This window comes from Hoplias malabaricus, chromosome X1, assembly GCF_029633855.1.
Source record: "Hoplias malabaricus isolate fHopMal1 chromosome X1, fHopMal1.hap1, whole genome shotgun sequence".
Taxonomy (NCBI): domain Eukaryota; kingdom Metazoa; phylum Chordata; class Actinopteri; order Characiformes; family Erythrinidae; genus Hoplias; species Hoplias malabaricus.
Window position 1 is genome coordinate 2,495,822 of NC_089818.1, and position 24,536 is coordinate 2,520,357.

The 24,536-nt window shown below is 39.4% G+C and overlaps 1 protein-coding gene across 4 annotated transcripts in view; it reads right to left on the bottom strand.

Annotated features, from left to right (window-relative positions):
- The window catches only part of LOC136675549 (chromodomain Y-like protein), a 144,578-nt gene that overhangs the window by 79,506 nt on the left and 40,536 nt on the right, over positions 1 to 24,536 (bottom strand). For all 4 annotated transcript variants that reach the window (XM_066652142.1, XM_066652145.1, XM_066652143.1 and 1 more), the window contains one exon: positions 234 to 493. In XM_066652142.1, coding sequence (XP_066508239.1) covers positions 234 to 493 — 260 coding nt within the window. The remainder of the gene's footprint in view (positions 1 to 233; positions 494 to 24,536) is intronic.

Genomic DNA, 24,536 nt, shown 5'->3' on the forward strand with positions numbered 1-24,536 from the left:
GAATTAGTTACTACTTGCATTTCATGGCAAGTGGTACAAAAGGTAGAGTACACTGCATATAAAAACACCCCACCGAACCTGCCATTTTGGAGATTTGTAATGGTACTGACTAAAGCATTATGACTGTCATAATTTGGTACTATTATTCTCCTCCTCAACTTAGAAGGGTTCAACTTCAGTTTTAGCAATAAGGTATGGATGTTTCTACAAATGACTAGCATATTTATACTCACATCAGGATTTAGTGAATTGTTCTCAGATGTCTTTGTAGAAAATAAAATGTGCGTGAAGCCATCTTGTTTTTTCACAACAATGTCTCTATAGCGATAGGCGCTCTCTGTTTGGCGAACACTGAAGCGCAGACGTTTGTCGAACGCAGAACGTTCCTCAATCCTCCGTTTTCCTATAACACCTGAGCCAGCTGCTACTCCTGCCACACCACTCTGCAAACTTGCCATCCCATTGGCTGATGAGGCTTCCATATGTGATGTACCTTCGCAAATAAAAAGAAATTGGATCCAACTGTTAAATGAATTGTGCCATCTTTATTAGAATACCTAATCTGTAATATACATACCAAAAACAATATTGCCACTGCAAAAAAATAAAAATTAATTAATTAATTAATTAATAAAAAAGACAGGTCCACCCATAGCAAAGTCTTATCCACATTTATAAGGAATGGAACATGCAATTTTAAATTTTATAAATTGTCCAATCACTGCACTACACTGTAGCTGTTTGGTGTCTTGGCCACATGGAAAATTCAAATAAACATTTACACAAAATCCAGGAAATGTATCAGTCTTAAATTTTTAGAATGATCAAATCCCATCATTGAGTGGTTGCTATTTTGGTGTCAACAAAAATAGTGTAAAAATGGTAATTTTTACTGTAAAATAGTGAATGAACACAACTTTCAAGAAAGATTTACTAGGAAAAAAAAATAACAAATATTGCACTAAAGCACCAAAACAAAATTTGTTAGGATTTTTAGTCTAATGCATCTTCTAAGTAGGGCTGAAAAAAACTGCTAAAAAACAAACTGCATGTCTAAATACCTTTATGAGCTTTCATTAGTGTTCTTAAGTTAAATGACACTAGAGACAAAGACAGATCTTATACTACCTCAATAGCAGCTAAACGAAAAGTTCAGTTTAAAAATAAATTAAAAAAAATTAAGTATTGTGGCATGGTATGGGAGAGGTGTATTGAAACCACTAAAGTTTTTTTTTTTTTTTTATATGTGCTAAGGTAGGTCAAGATATAGGTATATTAGGATCAAAAAGATGTAATGAATTAAACAGGAGGGCCAGTCAAACGCTGGAAAGAAACAGATAGTGAGAGTGGTAGTGCAGGTAAATTACAGCTTGTTAGAATTAACAAGTATTGGCCAAGTGCATTGAGCAAGTCCGGGACTTAGGTGAGGTGATTTGTGAAAAGCATTTAATAAGGACACAACAAGAGAGAAGGAAAATAATGACTAGCTTTATTCACAAGTAGGAAGAGGAGGCATGGTGCGCAACCATAGAAACACAAGAAAACAAGGCCAAAAGTTTGTTGGAAAATTTTAGAGCAGATTTTCTCATCATTTTTCAGATCATGGCACCCTTTAAAAGTATTAAAAAAATTTAAGTCAACCCAGTTTAAAAGTCATTAAAAAAAAACATGCATTCTGAATCTGACAGCCAAAACACACAGACGGTGTTAAACCTGTAAGTCTGCTGTAATTCCCCCCCAACATTCTCTCTTGAAAAGAAAATTGAAAACAGCACCTGAATTGGATTTGGACAACTTATTTCTTGAAAATGAAATGCATTTTTTTGCTGTATCCACTGTGAACCAACCATCCAACTCCTCATATACTGCTCAAGACTCCAATAGAAAATGTTGACTTGATCTCTTGAGTACTTATAGATGCTGAAAGACTAGGTCAGAAAATTTAGAATTTTTTCTTCTAAAGTGTTCTGACTTTTCTAAACATTTCTAAACATATTCAGAATTCATTGGACAAAGGCTCACCTAGTCAATTACTAACATAATTCTGCGGTACCACGAGAGGATGGCATGTGTGAAAGGCTACATCAAATAATATACCAGCTTATGATGTGTGGCATGTTTATGTCATCCAGGAGTTTAAATTAATGTGGACACACACTCCTTGGCTGTTTCATGCACACTCCTATGAGCTTGGCACACAAGATGGTGCCAGGTTTGATAAAATTAAACTGCTCCTAATAAGCTAAATGGGACACCAATTTTTCCTACACCAATGGATGTAAATGCTCTGGAGCTGAAATTAATCAGGCCCAGCTATAGTTTTACATCTTGCCGTGTATGTAAAAGATTTGTCTCAAAATACTTGACAAATGTATGAATCATATGCCAACAATTAGACACAAATTACAAAGATGGTTCACTCTTCACAAATATGCTCGTCTGTCTCTCACAATCTGCAACTTGTATATATCCACAATTAAATTCATTAATACATGTTTTTGGTGTTCATAAATATATTAATTTTATGTGTAAATTTATGCATTCTACTAAATGTTAATTGCATGTATTTGTTAAGTCCAAGTCTGGAATTTTAACTTAATTTATAAGTGTTGCATTTATAAATCTGCATTTAAGGATCAAGTTGCTGGCCTGTATTGCGTGAAGCATTTTTGTTCAATTCCTCTCATGGGTTTTTGGATTTTGAGACTTTTCTTTCACATTTCACCTGATCCACACACAGCAGTGTAGTCGTAAATCCATGAATGTGACCAGCAGGTAATTTTGGAGGTGTGAGGCCTCCAAAGTGATTGATTGAGTATAATCAATGTTATATCCCTGTTCTGATGAGACTTCTGCATGTTCTGTATTAATTAATTTCTTAATTTTACCCCTACACCTTGTTTTTGTGTGCTGTATTACCCTTTGGACAGAGGTACAGGATGTAATATTTAAGCTATTCCCCTATGAAACTGGACGACCCTTCCAAAGCCTGATAGATCATCAGAACAGAGAAAAGAGATGGATAGCTTATGCTGTTTGGCTTAATAAATGCAACAATCAATGAGAAGCGCATTCTCTGAGTATGAGCAGTCACTCCCTCCAGCTGAGTGATAGCTGTGGAACTTCTGTCTCAAAAAAATCATACATCTTAACTATCTAAACCTCAAATATGGAACACGTTTATTTTTCAGCAGCTTATTCTGTGGTTGATCGTGATTCATTAATCATGAAATGTTCACACAGTTTGAAGGACATCTGCTGTGTTCAGATGATGCAGTAAACTAAAAATCAACCAAAAATATACAGTTTCATACTTTTTTTTTGCAAACAAGAATGACAGGGTTTGTAGGCGGAGCTTATTTGGTGGCAGATAGTCACAGCGAGCATAGCAGTGTCAAGTGTAGGAAAATGGAAATATGGCTACTCAAGTTAATTTATTAAATTACGAGTAAACAAGAGGTTGTCCTACACTATTAAGCTTACTCTTAGTAAGGGGTGAAGTTTCCTGACCCAGGTAAGTGGGTCAAGGAACAAACTAAATTACAGTGGCCGGGTGTCTTCATATAGCTTGTGGAAAAACCCAGCATGTATACAAAAGAAACATTCAAGGCATGTATACAAAAGAAACACTCAATTTTCAGGACATTGAATACCAAGATTTGACGGATGCTTTTTGTGTTTTACGGACTGACAAACTGACTATGGTATTTACCATTATGAAATAGCTGGGAATGCCAGCTTAGTGGTTGCTGCTTTCACTAATTTGTTGTTATTAAGTACATCATTGATTTTGCTGCATCATAAACTGTGGGTGAGAGAATTTTGGATGCTTTCATCAGTCAGTCTGTCCATTTAATACCTTGTCTCCTTTTGCCTCAAAGGCCGTATTCAATGATGGTATTCTATAAAAACGATTCCCATTTCACTCCACTTGCTTATGCTGTTTTACTCCCACCATCATGCTTGTGCAGCTGCCAGTGACATAATCGTGACGTCCATTCCAAATTGGTCTATTGGACAGTGGAGATATGCAAACCATTAAGCTTATTAACACTCACCTTAGGTCATTTACATTAATTCATTGTCTCTGCCTTCCAACATGCCTGATTGTTGTTGTTCTTGTATCATTATGTAGCTGGGTTTCCATCCAGACATTTTAAAAATGTTATGGGCCTTTACTAAATTTAGGCAGAAAAAAATGCCAACAAAGTGTGTTGGTGTCAAAGGGTGACATTGAAATGGAGAAATGTAACTTGCTTTTTGTTATAAGCAGAATCATCTTTACAGCCACTTGCAATCGTTTTATGACTGTGTTGTTTGCCATGCAGAGACAGGGCAGAATGAGCAATGGACCACCTAAAGAAGGCTGAAATAGCCATGCTTCCCCCAATGACATTCACCATACATCTGGGAATGCAAAATCACCAGACAATTCTGGGTGAATTTAGTGCACAGCCATGTTTCAGACAAGCTATGGGTTCAGCATTTCAGAATGTTGAAAGCAACCTTTGAAAAGCTATGTGCTATGATCTAGTGATCGACCGATACATCGGGCTGATTTTTGGAATTTTTTTTTTCTATAATCGGCATTGGCACAAGAGGCTGATATTTACACAATGCACACAGGCAATGCTGTGGGCAGCTCCATCATTCTGGCTGTTATAGCGCCCCTTGCGTCCATTTTGTCATCTTACAGGCAGACATCATTGAGCACAAGTACAGGAGTACAAGCCTCCAACCTGTAGCTGCATGCCGTCTCAGAGAAAATGGTATGATTTATTTTCTCTTCTTCAGCTCTCTATTTGTTACTGGCTGCTCTTTGTAACATACACTCAATCTGCTATCATAAACGACTGAGTGGATAGTTGTAACCTAGAAACCCAGCGTTATTTAGCCTATTATTTTGTTGGTCGGCGGCGCCTATAAAAATAAATAAATAAATAAATAAATATTTCACTCATTGTTATATCCGTCAGTATCTCTCAAGTACTACAGGTCCAAAGTTGACAGTTAATGTACCAAATTGAAGCTTAAAGTCACTGATTTTCATTGATTTAATCATTTTATATATAATCCCACTGATAAAAAAGTATTTTTGCTAAGTTATTGGAAATTGTTATGAAAAAATATTAGTGACAGTACAGATTTTCAGATTTGTCACTGTGCCATATTTGTGTACATATCATACACTAATCGAATGGGCAGACACTTAGGATCATGAGGATATACACTAAAATGTAGGACTAAGGAATTAAAGCCAAAAAATTTGATAATCCAAACTTCAGGTTTCTTCCTCATCAATGACAAAACCACTGCTTCTCGAAACCTGAAGAGCCCACAAGCAGCTCTCACACAAAGTTAGCACAACAGCGCTTACCTTAGATGGTCACCTTCAAAACGAGACTAAAACCTGAGTACCGGCCAAAAATAAAATCCTGAAAAAATAGTACACATTTAAAAAAAAAAAAATTAAAATATGATCCCCGTGGACCCATGTCACACATACTGCCATGTGTATGTCAATCAAGTCTGTAGACCAATCAGGGTCAGAGTTATCGTGATGCGCACCTAAGGAGGAGGGACAAACACGCAGCAGAGAGGATGTTTTCAGCACCTAACAGACCCAGACACCGCGAGAGAGACTCAAATTGTTCTATTTGGCAGCCACAAGCTTCACAAACAATAATTAAGTCAATAAATATGTCTCAAAGCTTAGATGTCTTTTACTAGTTACGTTTCCCCCAACTGAGGACATTTAAATGCAGCAGGGGTGTGGGGGAGTTTACCTTGCTCTACAGTGAATCAGAGTACAGCTCTCACCTTTTAACACGTCAGACATTTAAAGGAACACTGTACTCGGTGAGAAACAAGTGTAAACATCAGAAATAAACTCAGTACATCAGAATAAAACACACCATAAATAAGGGTTTTTACTCTTTGGTGAGGGTAAATGGCCACTTGGTGAGGGACAGGAGACTAGTTTCTCATAGAAAGTAAAGAAAATCACTAAGATGCTGACATTAGGACTGACAAGATATATACACTGTATTTTTGCAGTAAAAGTAATCATTTTTACACACCTAAACACCTCCAACTCAATTACTTACACACATCAGAGATACTTGTACACATCCCATACAGACACTCCCACACACCACAAAGAATGCACACAGCATACAACCCACAATCACACATACTACACACAACCCAGATAATCCTGACATATTTTTACCCCTGACAAATAACCCCCACAAACGCACACTATATGCAACCTGCACACAGCACCCTCACAGACACTGCACACAACTTGCACACACCACCAATTCAGACAGTCGAACACACTGCCCACCACCAACTCAGTTACTTGCACACACCACAGACAGATACTCAGAAACACACACACCACCAACTCAGACACTCACACACACACACACACACCACTACACAAAACCCACAGACACTCGCATAGACAAACCACACGTAACCCATAATCACACACACTACGCGCAACCCACACACCACAAATAACCCTCACATTCTACACACAAACACACAACACCAGCAATGATATCTGTTGAAAATAACACACATTAACCCAGTGGTTCCCAAACTTTCTGTCATGACCACCTTATGTAGATGAGAATATTCCAGGCTCAGATGCTGAGCGTCTCTGAGCTAAATTACAGTTTCCCAATTTGCTGTGGATATAGAAATAAAACTTCGGCTGCAATTTCCTTTGCCATGAGGCAATGGCTCTAAACATAAATGAAGTTGATTCTCCTTTCTCACTTCATTTCTGCAGTGCTGAACTTCCAAAATGAGAGTCCAAGTTTCCTAAGGGAAACTTAACTTGCCCCTCTATTTTCCCATTTCTTTTCTCTTGCTTCTCTGTTCTGTTCTTAGCTCAGAAGAGCATTGCTTTCACTTTCAGACTCTCTTTTCTTCATAACTAAGACTTCATGACTAAGTAATTCTTTATTTTTTCTGCCTAGGACTAAACTGCTTCTTTTTGACTGAATCTGCTATTTTCCTAAAAAATACTTACTTTAAAATTTCAGTGCCAGTGGTTTTAAACCAGGTCTCAGGAACCCCGCCTTGAAGGCCTATTTGGTCTTCGGAGATTGAGGAAGGTAAATCTCTTGCCTTATTCATGCCGAATTGGATGTTCTTTAGACTACAACATCCTTAATGAATGACATCACATATAATTTATGACATTTGACAAGACAAAGACTGAAGGAGAATACCTGTTGAACTAGTGTCCAAGATTTCTAGCCTAGAGTGAGTTGATTACTTGAGCCTGTGTGTTTGCCTGTAGCCTGTAGGTTTGGTCCTAAATCTATTTCTCTCTCCCTCATATTAGCTCCAATTTTGGGTATTGATGCCATTACTCAATTGAAAATGCAATTGGAGTTTGGAGTTGGGAATCTTAAGCTATCTGTCCTTCCAGTTCCTTCCAAGTGTTTGATCCTCAAATTAAAGATCATCCTATCTGGTCAAAAACCAAGGATGAACGTGGACTGTTAGACATTGAACCATTCAAGCTCACGGGAAAACCTCCACCTGTGACTAAGCAATATCCACTAGCCAGGGAAGCAATTGAAGGTGTTCGACCAATTATACAAGAATTGGTTGATAAAGGTATATTAATTAAGGCACAGAGAGAGTCATGCTCTCCAATTTGGCCTGTAAAAAAGGCTTCGGGGCCTGGCATCTCACAGTAGACTATCACATTGCTAACATGTGCATAGATTGGATAACACCTATGGTTGCAGATCCTAGCAGCATTTTTGATGGAGTACCAAACACAAACACAGTCTTCTGTTAATGGATTTTGGTCTGTTCCACTTCACCCAGACAGTCGACCATAGTTGGCCTTTTGTTTTGATGGTGAAATGTTTCAGTGGTCTACACAGGGCCTACACAATAGTCCAACTATTTATCACCAGGCACTAAGGCTGCATTTGGCAGAACCACAAATGTCCTGTTAAAAATTCCACACTACTTCAATATATTGATGATGTCATGCTTGCTTCACCTAATAAGAAAGTGCACATCCATGAACTTGTGGCATTACTAACACATCTCAGTGCCCATGGTCACAAAGCTAATCTGGCCAAAGCACAGTTAGCCACACCTTCAGTTCATTATTTAGGGCAGTTAGTAATAATAATAATAATAATAATAAATGGAATTTTTAAAGCGCTTTTCAGTAACCCAAAGTCGCTGTTACAATCAGATGAACACAAAGACAATCACATCCATAACACTACATAACATACAATGATACAAAACAGGAACAAGGTTTAAAAAAAAAAAAAAAAAAACAAGGGCTAATCAGAAACAGAGGGATTAAATGCATCCGCAAACAGGTGTGTTTTAAGTTTGGATTTAAATAGTGATAGAGATGTTGACTGTTGAATTTCTGGAGGAAGGGAGTTCCAGAGGCGGGGGGCATGTCTGGAGAAGGCTCGATCTTCAAGATTACGCAGCTTAGAAGGGGGAATGGTGAGTAAACCGGCTGAGGAAGATCTGAGAATGCGATTAGGTGTGTATGGTTGAAGAAGGTCCGATAAGTAAGAGGGAGCTTGGTTATTGAGAGATTTGTAGGTGAGAAGGAGGATTTTGAACTGAATATGATATTTAACAGGAAGCCAGTGGAGGTTGTGGAGAACTGGGGTGATGTGGTGGTGGGACCGGGTGTGGGTGAGGAGACGGGCAGCAGAGTTCTGGACCATTTGGAGTTTATGTAGTAGTGAGGAGCTAATGCCAGAAAGAAGAGAGTTACAATAGTCAAGACGGCTGGAGATGAATGCATGGATGAGGCGTTCAGAGGCAGACTGGGAAAGAGAAGGACGGATTTTAGCAATGTTGCGAAGGTGGAAGAATGAGGTTTTTATGATGGAACTAACATGGGAATGAAACGTGAGCGTAGAGTCGAGGATGACACCAAGATTTCGGACCACAGTGGAGGGGGACAGGGTGACATCAATTGAGAGTGTGAGGGAGCCAGTTTTATTTAGGGTAGATTTGGAGCCAATGAGGATTAGGTCAGTTTTATTACCATTAAGCATTAGTGAATTTTGTGTCATCCAGTGCCTGATTTTTGAGAGACAAAGTTCCAGTTTGGAGAGTGGTGGGTTGTTGAAAGAATTGGTCCGGAGGTAAATCTGTGTGTCATCAGCGTAACAGTGAAAATCAAGATTGAAATGACGGATAATATGGCCGAGGGGAAGTACATAGACAATAAACAGTAATGGGCCAAGGACAGAGCCTTGTGGGACCCCTTGTGAGATGGATGAAATGGTTGAACTATGTCCAGAAAGTGTGACAAATTGTTTTCGATCTGTTAGGTAAGATCTAAACCAGTCAAGGGCAGAACCAGTGACACCCAGCTCACGCAGTCTTGAGAGGAGGATGGCATGATTTTCTGTGTCAAAGGCAGGACTTAAGTCAAGGAGGACCAGAATACTTAGAGCTCCCATATCTGCAGCCACCAGCAGATCATTGATAACTTTGACCAAGGCAGTTTCGGTATTATGGTGAGGGCGAAAACCAGACTGAAATGAGTCGAGGAGGTTATTGGATTCTAGATATGTTGTCAGCTGGGTGGCTACGACACGCTCAAGGATTTTAGAAAAAAATGGAAGATTTGAAATCGGACGGAAATTATTTAGATTTGCTGGGTCAAGACCAGGTTTTTTAAGGATAGGTGTAACTGCAGCTAATTTGTAAACTGAGGGGACATAGCCAGAAAACAGTGAATGGTTAATAATAGAGGTTAGATGAGGGACCAAAGCAGTCATGCAGGCTTTCGTTAGTGAGGTAGGGAGGGGATCAAGAGAGCAGGTGGTACTTTTAGAATGGGTAATGATATCACTGATAAGAGAAGGAGTAACCGAGCTGAAATCAGAAAAACAGGGCATGGATATAGAACAGACTGAGGGCTGTGGAGACAGTGAGGAAGGAAAGGTAGATTTAGATGAGATAATCGTAAGAGAGTTATTAATATTGGAAATTTTATCTTCAAAGAAGTGTAAGAAGGAGTTGCAGAGTTCAGAGGAGGGTGTCATGTTGCTGCCAGGGGCTTTGAAAAGTTTAGAGATTGTTGTAAAGAGATTACGGGGGTTAGCATTAGGCCTATTAATAAGACCTGAGAGATACCTAGACTTGGTGGTGTGTAAGGAATCTCTGTATTTGCGCATGTGTTGCAGATAAGCATCAGCATGCACCGTTAATTTGGTTTTTTTGTACAGCCTTTCAAGCTTACGTCCGGCTTGTTTCATAGCGCGCAGCTCAGTGGTGAACCAGGGAGCAGAAGTGGTGAAAGAGACCAATTTGGTTTTCGCAGGAGCAGAAGCGTTGAGGGACGCGGAAAGAGCAGAGTTAAGCATTGTGGCATGTACCTCAGGAGAGGATGGAGCAGTGAGAACAGGAAAGCTCATATTGATGGACTGAGCGAAGGAACAGGGATCAACAGATTTAATATTACGGAAAGAGATAAGTCTTTTAACAGATTGGTGAGCTACATTCATAGGGACAGAGAATAGAAGGAGCTTATGGTCAGAGAGTGGAAACAGGAGAGGATGAAGGTTGTGAACCAGGACAGAAGAAGAACAGACTAGGTCAAGTGTGTGACCTTTGTCATGAGTAGGAAAATCTACATGTTGAGTGAAGGAAAAGCAGTCAAGGAGAGCTAAAAAATCATTCACAAACTTGTTGTCAGGAGTGTTAACATGTATATTGAAGTCACCAAGTAGCAACAGTCGAGAAGAAGAAGAGTTAGCGAGAGTGAGTAGCTCAGATAGTTCAGAGAAAAAGGATAAATTAGATTTGGGGGGGGCGATAGATGAGGAGTACGGTAATAGAGCCAGGTGTTTTGACTGCAAGATACTCAAAAGATGATGGTGATGAGAAAACTTCAGTAATTCTGAGATTGTTTTTAAAGATCACTGCCAGACCGCCCCCACGACCTGAGGAACGTGGTTTTTGCACATAATTAAAGTTGGGTGGGGTTGCTTGGTTGAGAGAATAGTAATCACCTGGTTATTGCCATGTTTCTGTAAGGAAAAGTAGATCAAGTGAATTGTCCAATACTAATTCTTGCAACAGATAAGATTTGTTAGTGAGTGAGCGGACATTAAGGAGGGCAAACGAGGAACTAGGGGGAACAGGGGTAAGAGGGCGTAAATTAGACAGATTAGAAAAACGTTTTGTAGAATGAGAAGGTGAGCGAGACAGTGTCCAGAAAGAGCAAATGTTACTACCATTGGTATAGTGTACAGATTTGTTGCGATTTAGCCTTGAGCCACGGTGAAGATAGCGTCGCCGATTGAGTATACCAGCTCTGCAGGCAGCAACAGCAGAATGTTTGGAAAGGCAGTGAGAATACCTATATTTACGTAGTTCATCAGCCGTATAACTAACAAACAGTGAGTTGAACAGGGGGTCTGGGTTCATGTGGGGGCAATCAAGGATGGGAAAAAGTGGAATAGCCAGCAATAGAGTCATAGCAGGTAGTAGGTGCATTGTCAAAGGGTTGGAGCAAAGTAATTGCATAGCCGCAGTGCTAGCAGACACTGTAGGCGGGAACCGCAGATTTGGGGCAGGGCAGTAACGAAGCTAACCGGGACAGTAGCCGGGATCCAAAAAGTTGGAGCAGGACAACAGCGAAGCCAGCCGGAACAGCAGCCGGGATCCGCGAAGTTGGAGCAGGACAGCGACGAGGCCCGCTGGAACTGAAGCCGAGATCCGCGAGGTTGGAGCGGGTCAGCGGCGAGGCCCGCTGGAACAGCAGTCGAAATCCGCAATGTTGGAGCAGGACAGCGGCGAAGCTAACTGGAACAGCAGCCGAAAACCGCAGATTTGGGCAGGACAGCAGCAAAGCTAACTGGCCGGGAATCCACAGAGCTAGGGCAGGACAGCCTCGGTGCAAGCCGGCCTGAATCCGCAGTGTTGGGGAAGACAGTCGAATAACCGCGAAGATTACAACCGGGAATCCACAAAGTCAGCAGGAACGGGGAACAAACAAAACAAAACATACGGGGAGAAGCGGCAGTCAACAGAGCGACGCCAGCGTACTCTCAAGTAACTGCTGTACAAAGATCCTTTCTTCCTGACCGTGCTTCTGCAGTGTGTGTACTCCCAGTACCAACCACCATCAAAGGGCTTAGGTCATTCTTGGGCTTGTGCAATTATTGTCGTCCATGGATTTAAAATTATGCTCAAATTGCTCAGCCATTATTTGATATTTTGAAGGGAAACCCCAAAGAAACAGATAGTGTTCAGATTTCCAACACAGCTGAAATAGCAATTAAAGAGCTTAAGGATGCTCTGACATCTGCCCCAGCATTAGGTTTTGTTCAACCTGATCTGCACTTCACGTTGTATATTCATGAAAATAATGGTTTTATGACAGCATGCCTCATGCAAGATCATGGTGGTCAGTTACGGCCTGTAAAGTATTGTTCAGCTAAATTGGATATAAATGCAATTGGGTTTGGTCCATGTTTGCATGCCGTGCAAGAAACATACTTAGCTGTTCCTATGTGTACTCCAGTGGTCTTATCACAATCACTCACAGTGCATTGTCCACATGCTGTTAAGTCTCTATTGTTTTCGGCTCGTGTAATTACAGTTACTACTCAGACATGGGGTAACTGGCTTTCTGCACTAACAGCTCCTAACATTTGCCTGCAAAGGGCACAGATCACTAATCCCTCATCATTAGTGATGACTGCATTGTCCGATACTTGTAATGAGGGTGAAGATGATCATGACTGTGTTGTTTTGTCACACAGTCCACACATGGATATTTCTGAAATTCCATTGGAAAATTCTGATTTGATTTTGTTTACTGATTGTTCAGCACAGATTCTGAATGGCTGTAAACATGTTGGATGTGCTGTCTGCTCGCCACATGCAGTAATAGCTCAGGGTCGTCTCCCTGATAATTTTTCTGCCCAAGCTGCTGAATTGGTGGCCTTAGCCAATGCTTGTATGCTAGCTTCAGGTCTAACTGAAACAATTTATATGGACTCCAGGTATGCATTTGGTGTCATTCATGATTTTGGCCATATTTGGAGTCATCATGGTTTTCTGACAGCTGCTGGTACCCCTATGAAACATGCCTCTTTGGTTTCTGATGTCATGTCAGCTAATGAGCTTCCAACAAAACTTGCAGTTGTTAAAGTAAAAGCTCACAATTCCTCTGACACAGATGAAGCATGAGGTAATGCCATGGCTGATGCAGCAGCAAAGGCTGCAGGGAAATTACCAGCAGTGACAGTGGCTGCTACAAAAACTAATGACACTAGTTTACAAACTGTGCGTTCATCACTAATGCAAATGTACTGTGATACTCCTGCTATTGAAGTGTGGTCTTGGATGGATAAAGGTGCGTGTCTTGATTCCAGTGGGTTTTGGACAAAGGGAGTGAAGTATGTAGCATCTGAGGCACTATTACCATACTTGGCTCAGCAAATTCATAGTTTAGGACATGTGGGTGTCCACAGCATGCTGGAATCCCAAATTCCGCTCCCATGCATCTGAGGTAGTGCGGCAGTGTATATTGTGTCAGTTGAACAATACAGCGGCGGGCATCTCCACACCTGCTGTGCACACAATGGTACCCCCAGGACCATTCCCACATCTGCAAGTTAATTACATCACACTACTTCCCTGTCAGGGAAAGCAAGATGTGTTGATTGTGGTTGATAAATTTTCACGTTGGATACAAGCTTATCCAACCAAAAAGGAAACTGCTTTGCACACAGCCAAGGTTCTGGTCCAAGACTATATTCCACGCTGGGCTTTGCCTGACTACATAGAGTCTGACCAAGGAACACACTTCACAGGAAAAGTAGTGCAGGAAGTGCAGAAAATGTTGCAGGTTATATGGAAGATCCACTGTCCGTACAGACCTCAAGGATCTGGTCAGGTGGAACGACAGAACAAAAATATAAAGCAGCGTTTGTCAAAACTACATCAAAGTGGGGTTTCTTGGCTGGATGCACTACCTGCTGTATTGTGTAACATCAGAGCCTTACCTACACGCAAAATTGGTTTGAGTCCATATGAAATCATTTCAGGATGTGCCATGTCTCTACCAGGAAGAATTGATCTTAGACAGGCAGATATGCATCTTACATCAGCTGCCTTATTAATATACTGTGAGCAGCTCACAAAGTCTGTACATTCTGCTCAACAACGTATTAAAGATGCTTGGAATGAGCCTTCCGGGGGGGCATCCAATTGTTCCAGGACAATTTGTGATGATTTAAAAATCACACAGCTGGTCCATTTGAGGCAAAATAGAAAGGCCCATTCCAAGTGCTTTTAGTAACAGATGCTGCAGTATTGTGTCAAGGGAGAAAAGCTTGGACACACGTGTCACATTGCAAAGTAGTGTTACCACTTAACTAGGGACAGACGAGTGAACTAGCTGGGAGAGCTTTGGGAAGAACTGTATGCATGTAGACTACAGGGGCCACACCCAAACTGAAGTCACCCTCTTTTCACCCTGTGATTAGCATTCCACACTTCCAGCCATTATCTTAGAAGCCCAGTGTTAGCTAGGGTAAGACGTGGTGACACTCAATGCAATAGTGATGTTCTTCAAAATGTTAAGTTTATATACAGCCAACATGATACTGCCAAGTCTTTTTGTTTTTGTACCTTCTAGGTAAAGTGAAAAACAACAGTGGATGAAATGACACTCCCTTGGAGATTTCTGCATGGATGTGTTCATCTCACCGTTCCTGATAATCCAGCATAGTTAATCAAGGAAGATGACAGGAATGAAAATGGAACCGTTGTTTCTTCTACCAACTGCATGGAATACATGTGCTGCAGTTCCCACCTCAGATGAGGAAAATGTATTTCAGACTTTATTCAATTCAACAAGACAGACATTATTCCCAGGACAAAATGTCTGCATCCCTCACCCAGTCAGTATATCTGCTGGTATAGCCTGGACTGCACATGTGATTTCTGAATGCGATACATGTGCTCTGCTTCACACAAACATCCCTTTAGTTAACATTAGTTCCCGTCATAACATTACACAACCATGAACCACACAGTGTTGTACACCAGGTTTACCAACATGTAATCAGTTATATGCTCCAGCTCATAATGTAACTTACATAATTACTCCTTTTAGGTTCCCCTGGTGTGTAGAAAGTAATTCTAATGTCACAATTTTTAGGAGAAATTCCAAAACCATTATGTGAGTTTGTTATGCAATTAAATCAACTGAGTAACACTTATCAACACCAATCAGCTGTCTTCACAGCTGAAACAATAAGTGATTGCATTCACAAGAGAGGTCTATGGATAAACTGGCTAACAGTTAATAAATTTTGTCATATCCCTGCTCCCACATGAACATATTGGTTATGTGGAAGCACTGCATTTAGTAAACTGCCAAGCCAGGTTTAATGGCCGATGTACATTAGTTTCTATTCTACCAGCAATGAGACCACAACCTTTTACTCAGGTCCAGTCTGCAAACAATGTGAGTTCAGGAAATCACATTATTTTTATTACTGTAAGTACACTGAATAATGATATTTTTCTAGACGTCCCAAAAGCACGTGGCCCTGTAAATTGTCAGAAACAAGATTGTACAGGGTACAAAAACAGTGAAGCTTTCGCCAATACCAGATACTCTGTACCGTTAAATGCTAAACTTTTCACAAATGGTACTTTACCATTTATGCCACCAAACAAAGGGAAGCAAGCTTTGTTCCAGCATCTCCAGAAGAACAACCAAACATTAAACAATGAAATATATTTGTTGATGGCTCCAATCCTAGATATTGATGCCACTTTTACCTTTGTATTAAATGAAGGTTAATATCCAGTTATATATCAAATTCAGACCCTCACAGAAAATCTAAATCATCCTCTCAGTTCTTCTTTTATGGCAGGCAGTGACCCAAATACTTGTATCGAACATCTTACATGCAGCCAAACATTTTTGAACAGATTTCTAGGTGCACTAATTCCAAACTATGGTGTAATTATAGCTTTGGATAAAATACGTGTTCTAGCCCATAAGGTTGAAACATTGGCCAATGATACTGCTCAGACTTTAGGTATCATTTCCACTACACTACAATCACATCGTCTAATGATACTTCAAAATAGAGTTGTTCTGGACTATATCCTAGCACAACAAGGTGGTAATTGCAAGATCATTGGGCCTAAATGTTGCTCAGATGTGGTTGATCCAACTGATGTTTTAAATGAATATATCAAAGATATAGAGGATTTACGTGACCGTCTCAACCATATAGATGAACTAAAACAAATTTGCTTACCACTTGGTTTGGATCATGGTGTAGGTTGGGTCGTGATATGGTGCTAATTTTTGTCACAATTTCTGTGGTTATTTTATTAATATATTTCATAATACTGTATATTTCATAATAATGTTGTATTATTTGTGTCACTAACTAAAATCACAGATTACTTGTAGCACAAATTAAAACAGAATTAATTTTGTTACATCCTATGCCAATATCAACTAACAATTATATCTAATGTAAGATACATTAGGAAAGAAATGAGGCCTATTCCACTTAGGAATATGAAAAAGGTTTTGTTTTGTTTATTTTTTTATTTAGTTTATTGTGTGTATGTTTTCTTTTACGTGCAAGAGGGAGGAATGTTATATTGTTTTTTTCCTTTATATGAATTATACCATTTCTCCTGTAACATTTGGACTGTTTTAGAGATCACACATTCCCTGTCTTTAACACCTCTGATAAGAACAGCTGTTAACTTTACGACAGTGTACCAGCAACCCAGATGATGTTTATGGCCTAGGTTGTTATGACAGTTCCTGGCAGATCCTGTTTAGTTAATGATCAATCCATGTGTAAGGTTGTAAAATGGGGTATAAAGATGTGTGCCTCTTACAGACCATCAGATCAGTCTGAGGTTCAACCAGAGCACTCAATAAACAGCATTATATATACAAACTGGTCTCCTCTCTTCACTTTGAAACCACCAGAAGACAAGTTTACAACATTATAATAGTTCCTAATATTAGTTGTAGCACTAAATAATCATGTGAAGTATAATAAATTGTTTGTATTTTTGCATCAAAAACTGCCTAAAATTATATTCTAATTTATTGAGATGCACCTGTAGAACTAGAACAGGGTTCTAGTTTAAAATATTTTTGTCGCTCTTAATACACGTCACAACTTCCAATGTGCGACACCCGCCAGTGTGCGGTTTCTTGAACTTTTTGACTGCAGGTAGGCTAACTATGAAGAATTCAAAGAAAAGAAAAGTGTCTGAAGGTGACAGCATACAGCCCCGATGTGCAGACGCTGTGCACTGAGGTTCAGGAGCAAAAATCACATTGACCAATTATGATCAGTATTTTAATTGCCTATTATTTTGCATATATTCATATTTTTCATTGTTCAGTGAAATAGACATTTTATTATTCAAGTTGACAGCTGACTGCACGGTGCCAGTTAAAGGATGACAGCATGCATAGAGAGAGGACAGCATTTTTGTTTGCTGCCAGTGGATAATTGAAGTTCGCCGTTTTTTTTTCCATTACTACAAGGACTCAAATAGACATTGAGTATTTTACTTAACCTTCAACCCAACGTCTTTTTTCAGAGTTATAAATGTTTTGTTGCATGCAGAAATGATATTTCATTTTCTCTGCAGTCGTTCATTGATTTCATAAATGTAACACAGTATAGTTTGTTTTTACATAGCACAAAGGCAAAAAAACCCTGTTATATGCAGTGTTATTTCATTTAAAATTTCAAAAGGGTTTTGTGGCTCCCAGTGTTTTCTTTACTGTGTGAAACGGGTCCAAATGGCTCTTTGAGTGGTAAATGTTACTGACCCCTGAACTAGAATATCATCAAAATGTTATTTCAGTAATTCAATTAAAAAAGTGAAACTCATATCAAGCGTATATTTGTATTTATGATGATAAGTATGGCTTACAGACAGTGAAAATCCAAAAGTCATTATCTTAGAAAATTACAATATTATATATGACGAATAAAAAAAATGATGTTTAATTTAGAAATGTTGGCCTACTGAAAAGTACTGTACAGTATATGCACTCTACCTGGTTGGGGCTCCTTTTGCATGAATTACTGCATCAATGTGGCATGGCATGCTGAGGGGTTATGGAAGCCCAAGCTGCTTTCAACTCATCTGCATTGTTGGGTCTGGTGTCTCATCTTCCTCTTGAAAATACTCCATAGATTCTCTATGGGGTTCAGATAAGGCGAGCTTGCTAGCCAATCAAGAACAGTGATGCTGTGGTTATTAAACCAGCCCAATCAAGCACAGTGATGCTGTAATCCGCATGTCCACAAAGCTTGTCAGCAGAGGGAAGCATGAATTGCTCTAAAATTTCCTGGTAGATGGCTGTGCTGACTTTGGATTTGATATAACACAGTGGACCAACATCAGCAGATGACATGGCTCCCCAAACCATCACTGATTGTGGAGACTTCACACCAGACCTCAAGCAGCTTGGATTGTGTTGGATTTCCAAATGAAATACAAAATTTACTTTCATCTAAAAACAAAACTTTGGATCACTGAGCAACAATTCAGTCCTTTTCTTTGGGCCATGGGTGGCTTGACACAAGGAATGTGACAGTTGTTGCCCAAGTCCTGGATACATCTGTGTGTAGTGGAAGCACTGACTACAGCAACAGTCTAACGTCAATATCCAAATTTTTGAATGGCCTTTTCTTGACAAGGTTATCCCTATTGCTTGTGCACATTTTTCTACCACACAATTTCCTTTTTTTCCAGATTTTGTGTTGATTGTTCATATTTTCTGAGACAATAACTTTTAGGTTTTTATTGTCCTTCAACATTAGAATAATGAAACACTTGAAACAGATTTTGCAATGGGTGTTTTTTTTTATTTAATTACTGAAATAAATAAATTTGATGATATTCTAATTTATTGAAATGCACCTGCAGTTCCTCCCCTCCTTATCACACAGTTGTAACTGCTGAGTGTCAGAGTTGTTGATAGTGGGGTTTGTGTCAGATTGCAGCACAGACACCAATATACAGATTGTAGGTGTAGGAGTAGGTCATCATTGATTTCCAAAACATACGTTTTAATTTGTGTTTAATACATTCAACAGACTTTAGCTATCTGATATTTCATCACCCCCTTCAGTGTATAATTGTTAGTGAAGTACTAGGATCTAATAGCCAATCATTGCACTGAAACCCAACAACAACTATTGGCTTACAATACTGTCTCATGACATAAGTCATATCACAGAGTCCTGTCATTCCTATGCAGAACTAAGAACATATTTACAGTCAGTCTCCTCTTCCTACAGCAGCCAGTAATTCACTGTTCTCTGCGCTCAGTTTCTCTACTGCTGCTTACAATTCACCTAGAGCAGCCTGTAATTTGCTGTTCTCGGTGCTTAAAGTCTCCATCGCTGTTTGCAATTTACTTAACTTTTTATGCACCTTGGAGTAAGGGGACATCTCTGGAGATCTATGTCTCCAAGTAGATTTGGATTCTCTAGCAACAGCAAGCTTTATTATTAATAGCTGCTATGGGAGTGAATTTCCTGACACCAGCATTGCTATTTTAAAACAGTAATTTTAGTAATGATTTCATCGTTTCATGTGTCACGTGCATTGCTAGGGCAGTGCAGGTACAACTGTCACTTCAATACCTCATGTAGAAACCATGTTTCATGTTTCAACAAATTTCAGTTAATTAAAAGTTATTAATTTAAATATTTTTGTTTAACTAAAAACTGTATTGTTAATTTCTGGAACTGACCATTTTTCATTTATCATTTTCCCACATTACACGACCAATAATTTGAATTTCCTTCTGGGATCTATCTATAAGTTAGCAACATGAGTAACAAGCTCTGCATATGCATTTTCAGTGTGCATCTTTTGTAAGACTCTAACACATCAAGGCGGTGGCAAAATCCCTGGTTGTTGATGACTCAAAATGGTTGATCATCAAGAACATTACACTGGGTAAGAGACAGAGCTGGGCTATATGGCCAAAAATGTTACCATGATAAGTTTTTCTAAATTTATTAATCAATATTTAACCACAATATTACAATTTTGGACATTCTTCTAAAAATGTAAACTGAATACAAAAAATGTGAATTACTGTACAATATTACAATTTTTATTAACCAGACATAACCTATATATTCTTACCACAAAAATGTATGATATCTGTGTGTTATGAAAACATTATTGGGGCATTACCACATCAAGCATTTAAAGAAGCAGAAAGAGTTCAAATATAGATTAAGGATAGATCATTTTAAAATAATAAATTAATTCTCTAAGTGCTGAATTGTACATTTTAACATATTGCACTTAACCCATTAAGAACAGATGAAGTCTTGTAAAAGAACAGTGGCAAAGCTAGATTGTTTTCAGTTCCACACGTTCATTCATTCATTCATTGTCTGTAACCCTTATCCACAGATAGGGTCTTCACCTACCCACTGTCCAAGATTTTGTGTTGTTGGGGGGGACATCATAAGTTGCTACAAGCAAAAACTTAATACAACTCAATACACCCTGGCTACCTGCAATGCCACTTGTGGGTTCCACTCCCTGCCTGCTTTTGTGACTGGCGCTGCTGCTTTAACCACTGCATACTTCAATCCTGACAAAATCATCTTGTGACTTACTTTTGCACATTTAAATACTCAAATAATGTTGAGTGGTAGAACCAGTACCCCTCTACCATAGCATGGCACACTACTTAAACACTGTGGCACCCCTAGCCACTTCCTTATAGCCTTGTTCATAACCCTTTCCATTCACTCTATTTCTGTGATCGAAACGTCAAACTGCCATCTAATATGAGGCAGTAAGCCAAACTGCCACCACAATTTCAACCTCCCTGGCAGACATGATATACCAGTGCTATTAATACCCTTCACAAATTCAGTTTTTATTTCTTGCTCTGTATCATTTAGCACTGCATTATACCCTCTACCTAAACTCTTCACTGGTCTCTCAGGTACAGTAGGAATTTAAAATGAACTAAAACAATTTCTCCTTCCATCCAAGTTTTCCTTTGACAACTGACAGACTTCAAGACTTGCTCTGTTTAACTTTCAGCCTAGCCAATTTTAAATTAGTGTAATGGAATTATTTTATATGTCTCTGTTGAAAGACCCTGTATGCTTGTTTTGTCTGTATAGTCATTTCTAGTTGTCAACAGAACTCAGAAACTAAGTGTATGTCAGGTCAGTTTGAGGTCAGTGCTTTATCAGAACAAAACATTCTGTCCCTCATCTTGTATTTCAAACTGGGATGTCTCTAAGGAATCTAAGCTTGCAGAAACTTAGCGTGATTATCTTATGCTTAAGATGTATAAACTACTTATATACACTCTCTGTGAAAACATAGTACCCTGTGCTATTGTATGTTGTAACCTTAAGGTTAATAAACTACTTGGCATTTGACTTCCCAGCAACCAAGTGCAAGGCACAGTAGTCATCAGGGTCGGTAAATAAAATTTATTGTATAACATGTACATAATATAATTTAGACCTCAATGGCAAAATGTAATTTTGGGTAAAATTCACACTATTACTTAATTTGTGGTTATTATAAAGATACTTCAGAAAAGCCTTATATATAAATATTACTAAACATGTGCTATTTGGTTAAGAATTATGTAAAACATGGTTTGTCTTAATGATATTAGTTTGTGTTAACATATAATCTTTTATATTGCAAATATATGATTCCAAATCCTGGGATATTCATTCAACAGGGATCGTCTTCAAGACTTTGTCTTGGCAAGTGTCATAAATTTTATGTGATGTCACTACCAAGGTACAGGAAACAGCCTATCAGAAGCAAGGGATGCTCCAATCCTCAACCCCTGAGGCCCAATCAGGTATTCAAGGCAGGTTTTCTAAACTAAAAACCCAGTGGCGCAAAGTGACACAGCCCTTCTTCCCTTCACTTCACACACTTTTTTACACCTTTGGAAATGACTCAGGCTGGTGAGAGAAATGGCTTTTTCTAAAAAAAACATCTCTCTCCTGCTTCCAGCAGACAATGCTTGGGGCATACTTATTCCAATACAGCAGACAGTTTGTATATAAACACGAGTATTTAATAAATATTTGGCAGAAATGTTCACGTTTCTTCAAGTGTGCCCGAGTCCTTAGTACAGTACCAGACTCCCTCCTAAAGGGACCTGGACAGAATTGCACATCACATAACGTGCTTTGAGCCAAAGCTGGATGGCTCAAATGAAATCTATTTGTACCTAACATATTTAATTTTCTTTTTGCAAAGGTTCACCGGAGCCACAGTAGATGACAGAATCTACCTGATCAGAATGACATCCAGCAGGGAAGTCAGCAGTTTCATTGAACGGCAACCTATGTCAGGAAACAACATGTGCTCTGTGACACTTTGGAGAAGGAGTTCTCCAATCAGTTGTTACAGACAGGACTGATGACAGCACTGCAAGTTAAACAACAAAGACAGAAGTCAGCCCATCAGTAGTATCATCCCCTTAGACAAGCTTATTTCGGGCCCCGAAATGAACCACAAATGGAATTGTACTTCAAAACACTTTGTCCTAAATCTCCCTCCCAATACCAGTTGCTATCTAGGGGTTGCTTGTCTAGCAAACAGATGTGTGACTTAGCACTCAGAGGCTTTTTAAAAGACCAGCAAACTTTAAACCAACGGCCAGAAATGCCACAAAATTTCAGTCGTTATACTCAGCCTTCCCCTATGGAGCTATAAGAAGCTACTATGGCTGAATCATTGCCCAAAGCATGCTCCATCTCACTGGCTTAGAGAGAATCAGACTCCTGTAAATGTCATGGTTGTTCATGGTGATCCACATGCACCACAGTTCCTGGGCCATTTAAAAGAAAATGGGGGTGCCTGTAGATTTCACCTGACCACAGTCCTGGAAAAGAAGCTTATACACGAATCTCTCTTGGACACCGCATCAGTCATCACTCTGATGTCATCCACGCTCTTTGATGAAGTGTGGGCTGCAGCACACCATGCCACACGGAGAAAGCTGTTCCCTCCAAGTTGTGCCTTATTTATACACTGGTACCAAAAAGTCTGTGGCAAGAGTGCTCATAACAATAGGGCCCATAAGTCTGGTTCACCCAGTGTGTGTGTCTCCTATCGAAAACATTCCTTTCCTCATTGGCAAGGACCTGCTCAACAGGCTTGAACCACTGATTTACTTCAATTGTTTGAAGATCTGGGCCCAGGTTCACAAACCCCTGCCCATCTCACACTCTCATAACCTTGAAGCTCAGTCCTGTCATCTAAACACCAGGCCCACAGAGACTATCAACACCTTTCACACTCCAACAGTCATAAAGGATGCCATAAGCCAGAGGATCTCAGCTCATGATGAACAAATGACTGTCCAAACAATAACAGTTGTTTTTTCTAACACCCATTCGGATCCCAAATGGCCTCCGGAAAGAGATAAATTAAAAGTCCTGACAAACCAGAGTAACCACAAAAACATCCAATATGATTTTGATCCCATTCAATTCCCAAGTGCAGGACAAAAAGGGACTAAAACAAAACATCACATAGTCCAGCAAAATACATGCAACACACAACAGTATAGGGACAGTTTGCAAAACTCCTCAGAGCCGCATTTGCAGTCAGCCAACCAAGGCTGGAAAACAGCAAAAAGGGATGCAAAAATGTTTATGACCAAAATGTGTTCTGTGACAGGCTGAAAAGGGGGGACAAGTTGCAAAAGTACAACCCGGTTAAACTGGACCAAAGGTCCATAAAAAGTGAGAAACAAGCTCATAAGCTCCTGCAACATGGGTCAGACCCACACAGGGTCCTAAATCTTTTCCTCACCATTCATCCTGTATCCAGGAATGTGAATAACAGTCAGCAAAGCGCTGACTTCAAACGGGTTCACCACAACCAGATGGAACCTCACCAAATCACCATGGGACTTGTAGGGAACAACACCACCCTTGTTAAGTCATAAAGAGCAGCAGACACCCAGAATACCTTTAATGGTATTAATTGTCAGCTTCCACAACTGGGTATTTAAATTAAAAAAAATTTTTAAAAAATAAAAAAAAAAACCCATCCAACGAACTTTCATCTGTACTCACGTTGCGTCCAACTGATAAAGTAATCCATGGTATAATCAATATAGAAGTACAATTCTAATGTCTACTTTAAGCATTATACTCCATTCCAACTTGTGTATCGTGTCCGTTGCTATGCACAGCTAATTCATTAAACCAGAACAAACTATTCAAAAGGGGGGTGATGCAGTCAGCACACACAGTACTGCTTTAAAATTTTCATTTTTTTCTGAAAATCTATTTTTCTTTGTTTCTTCTGTAATATAAAGTAACAACGCTCACATTCAATGCTGAAGAGACATATACCCACTAGCTAGGTTAAATCAATGTTCTTAGTAGTTAGCTCAACTATATAGCAACACTCTGCTTATCCAGAAATGATCACTAAGGCAACGA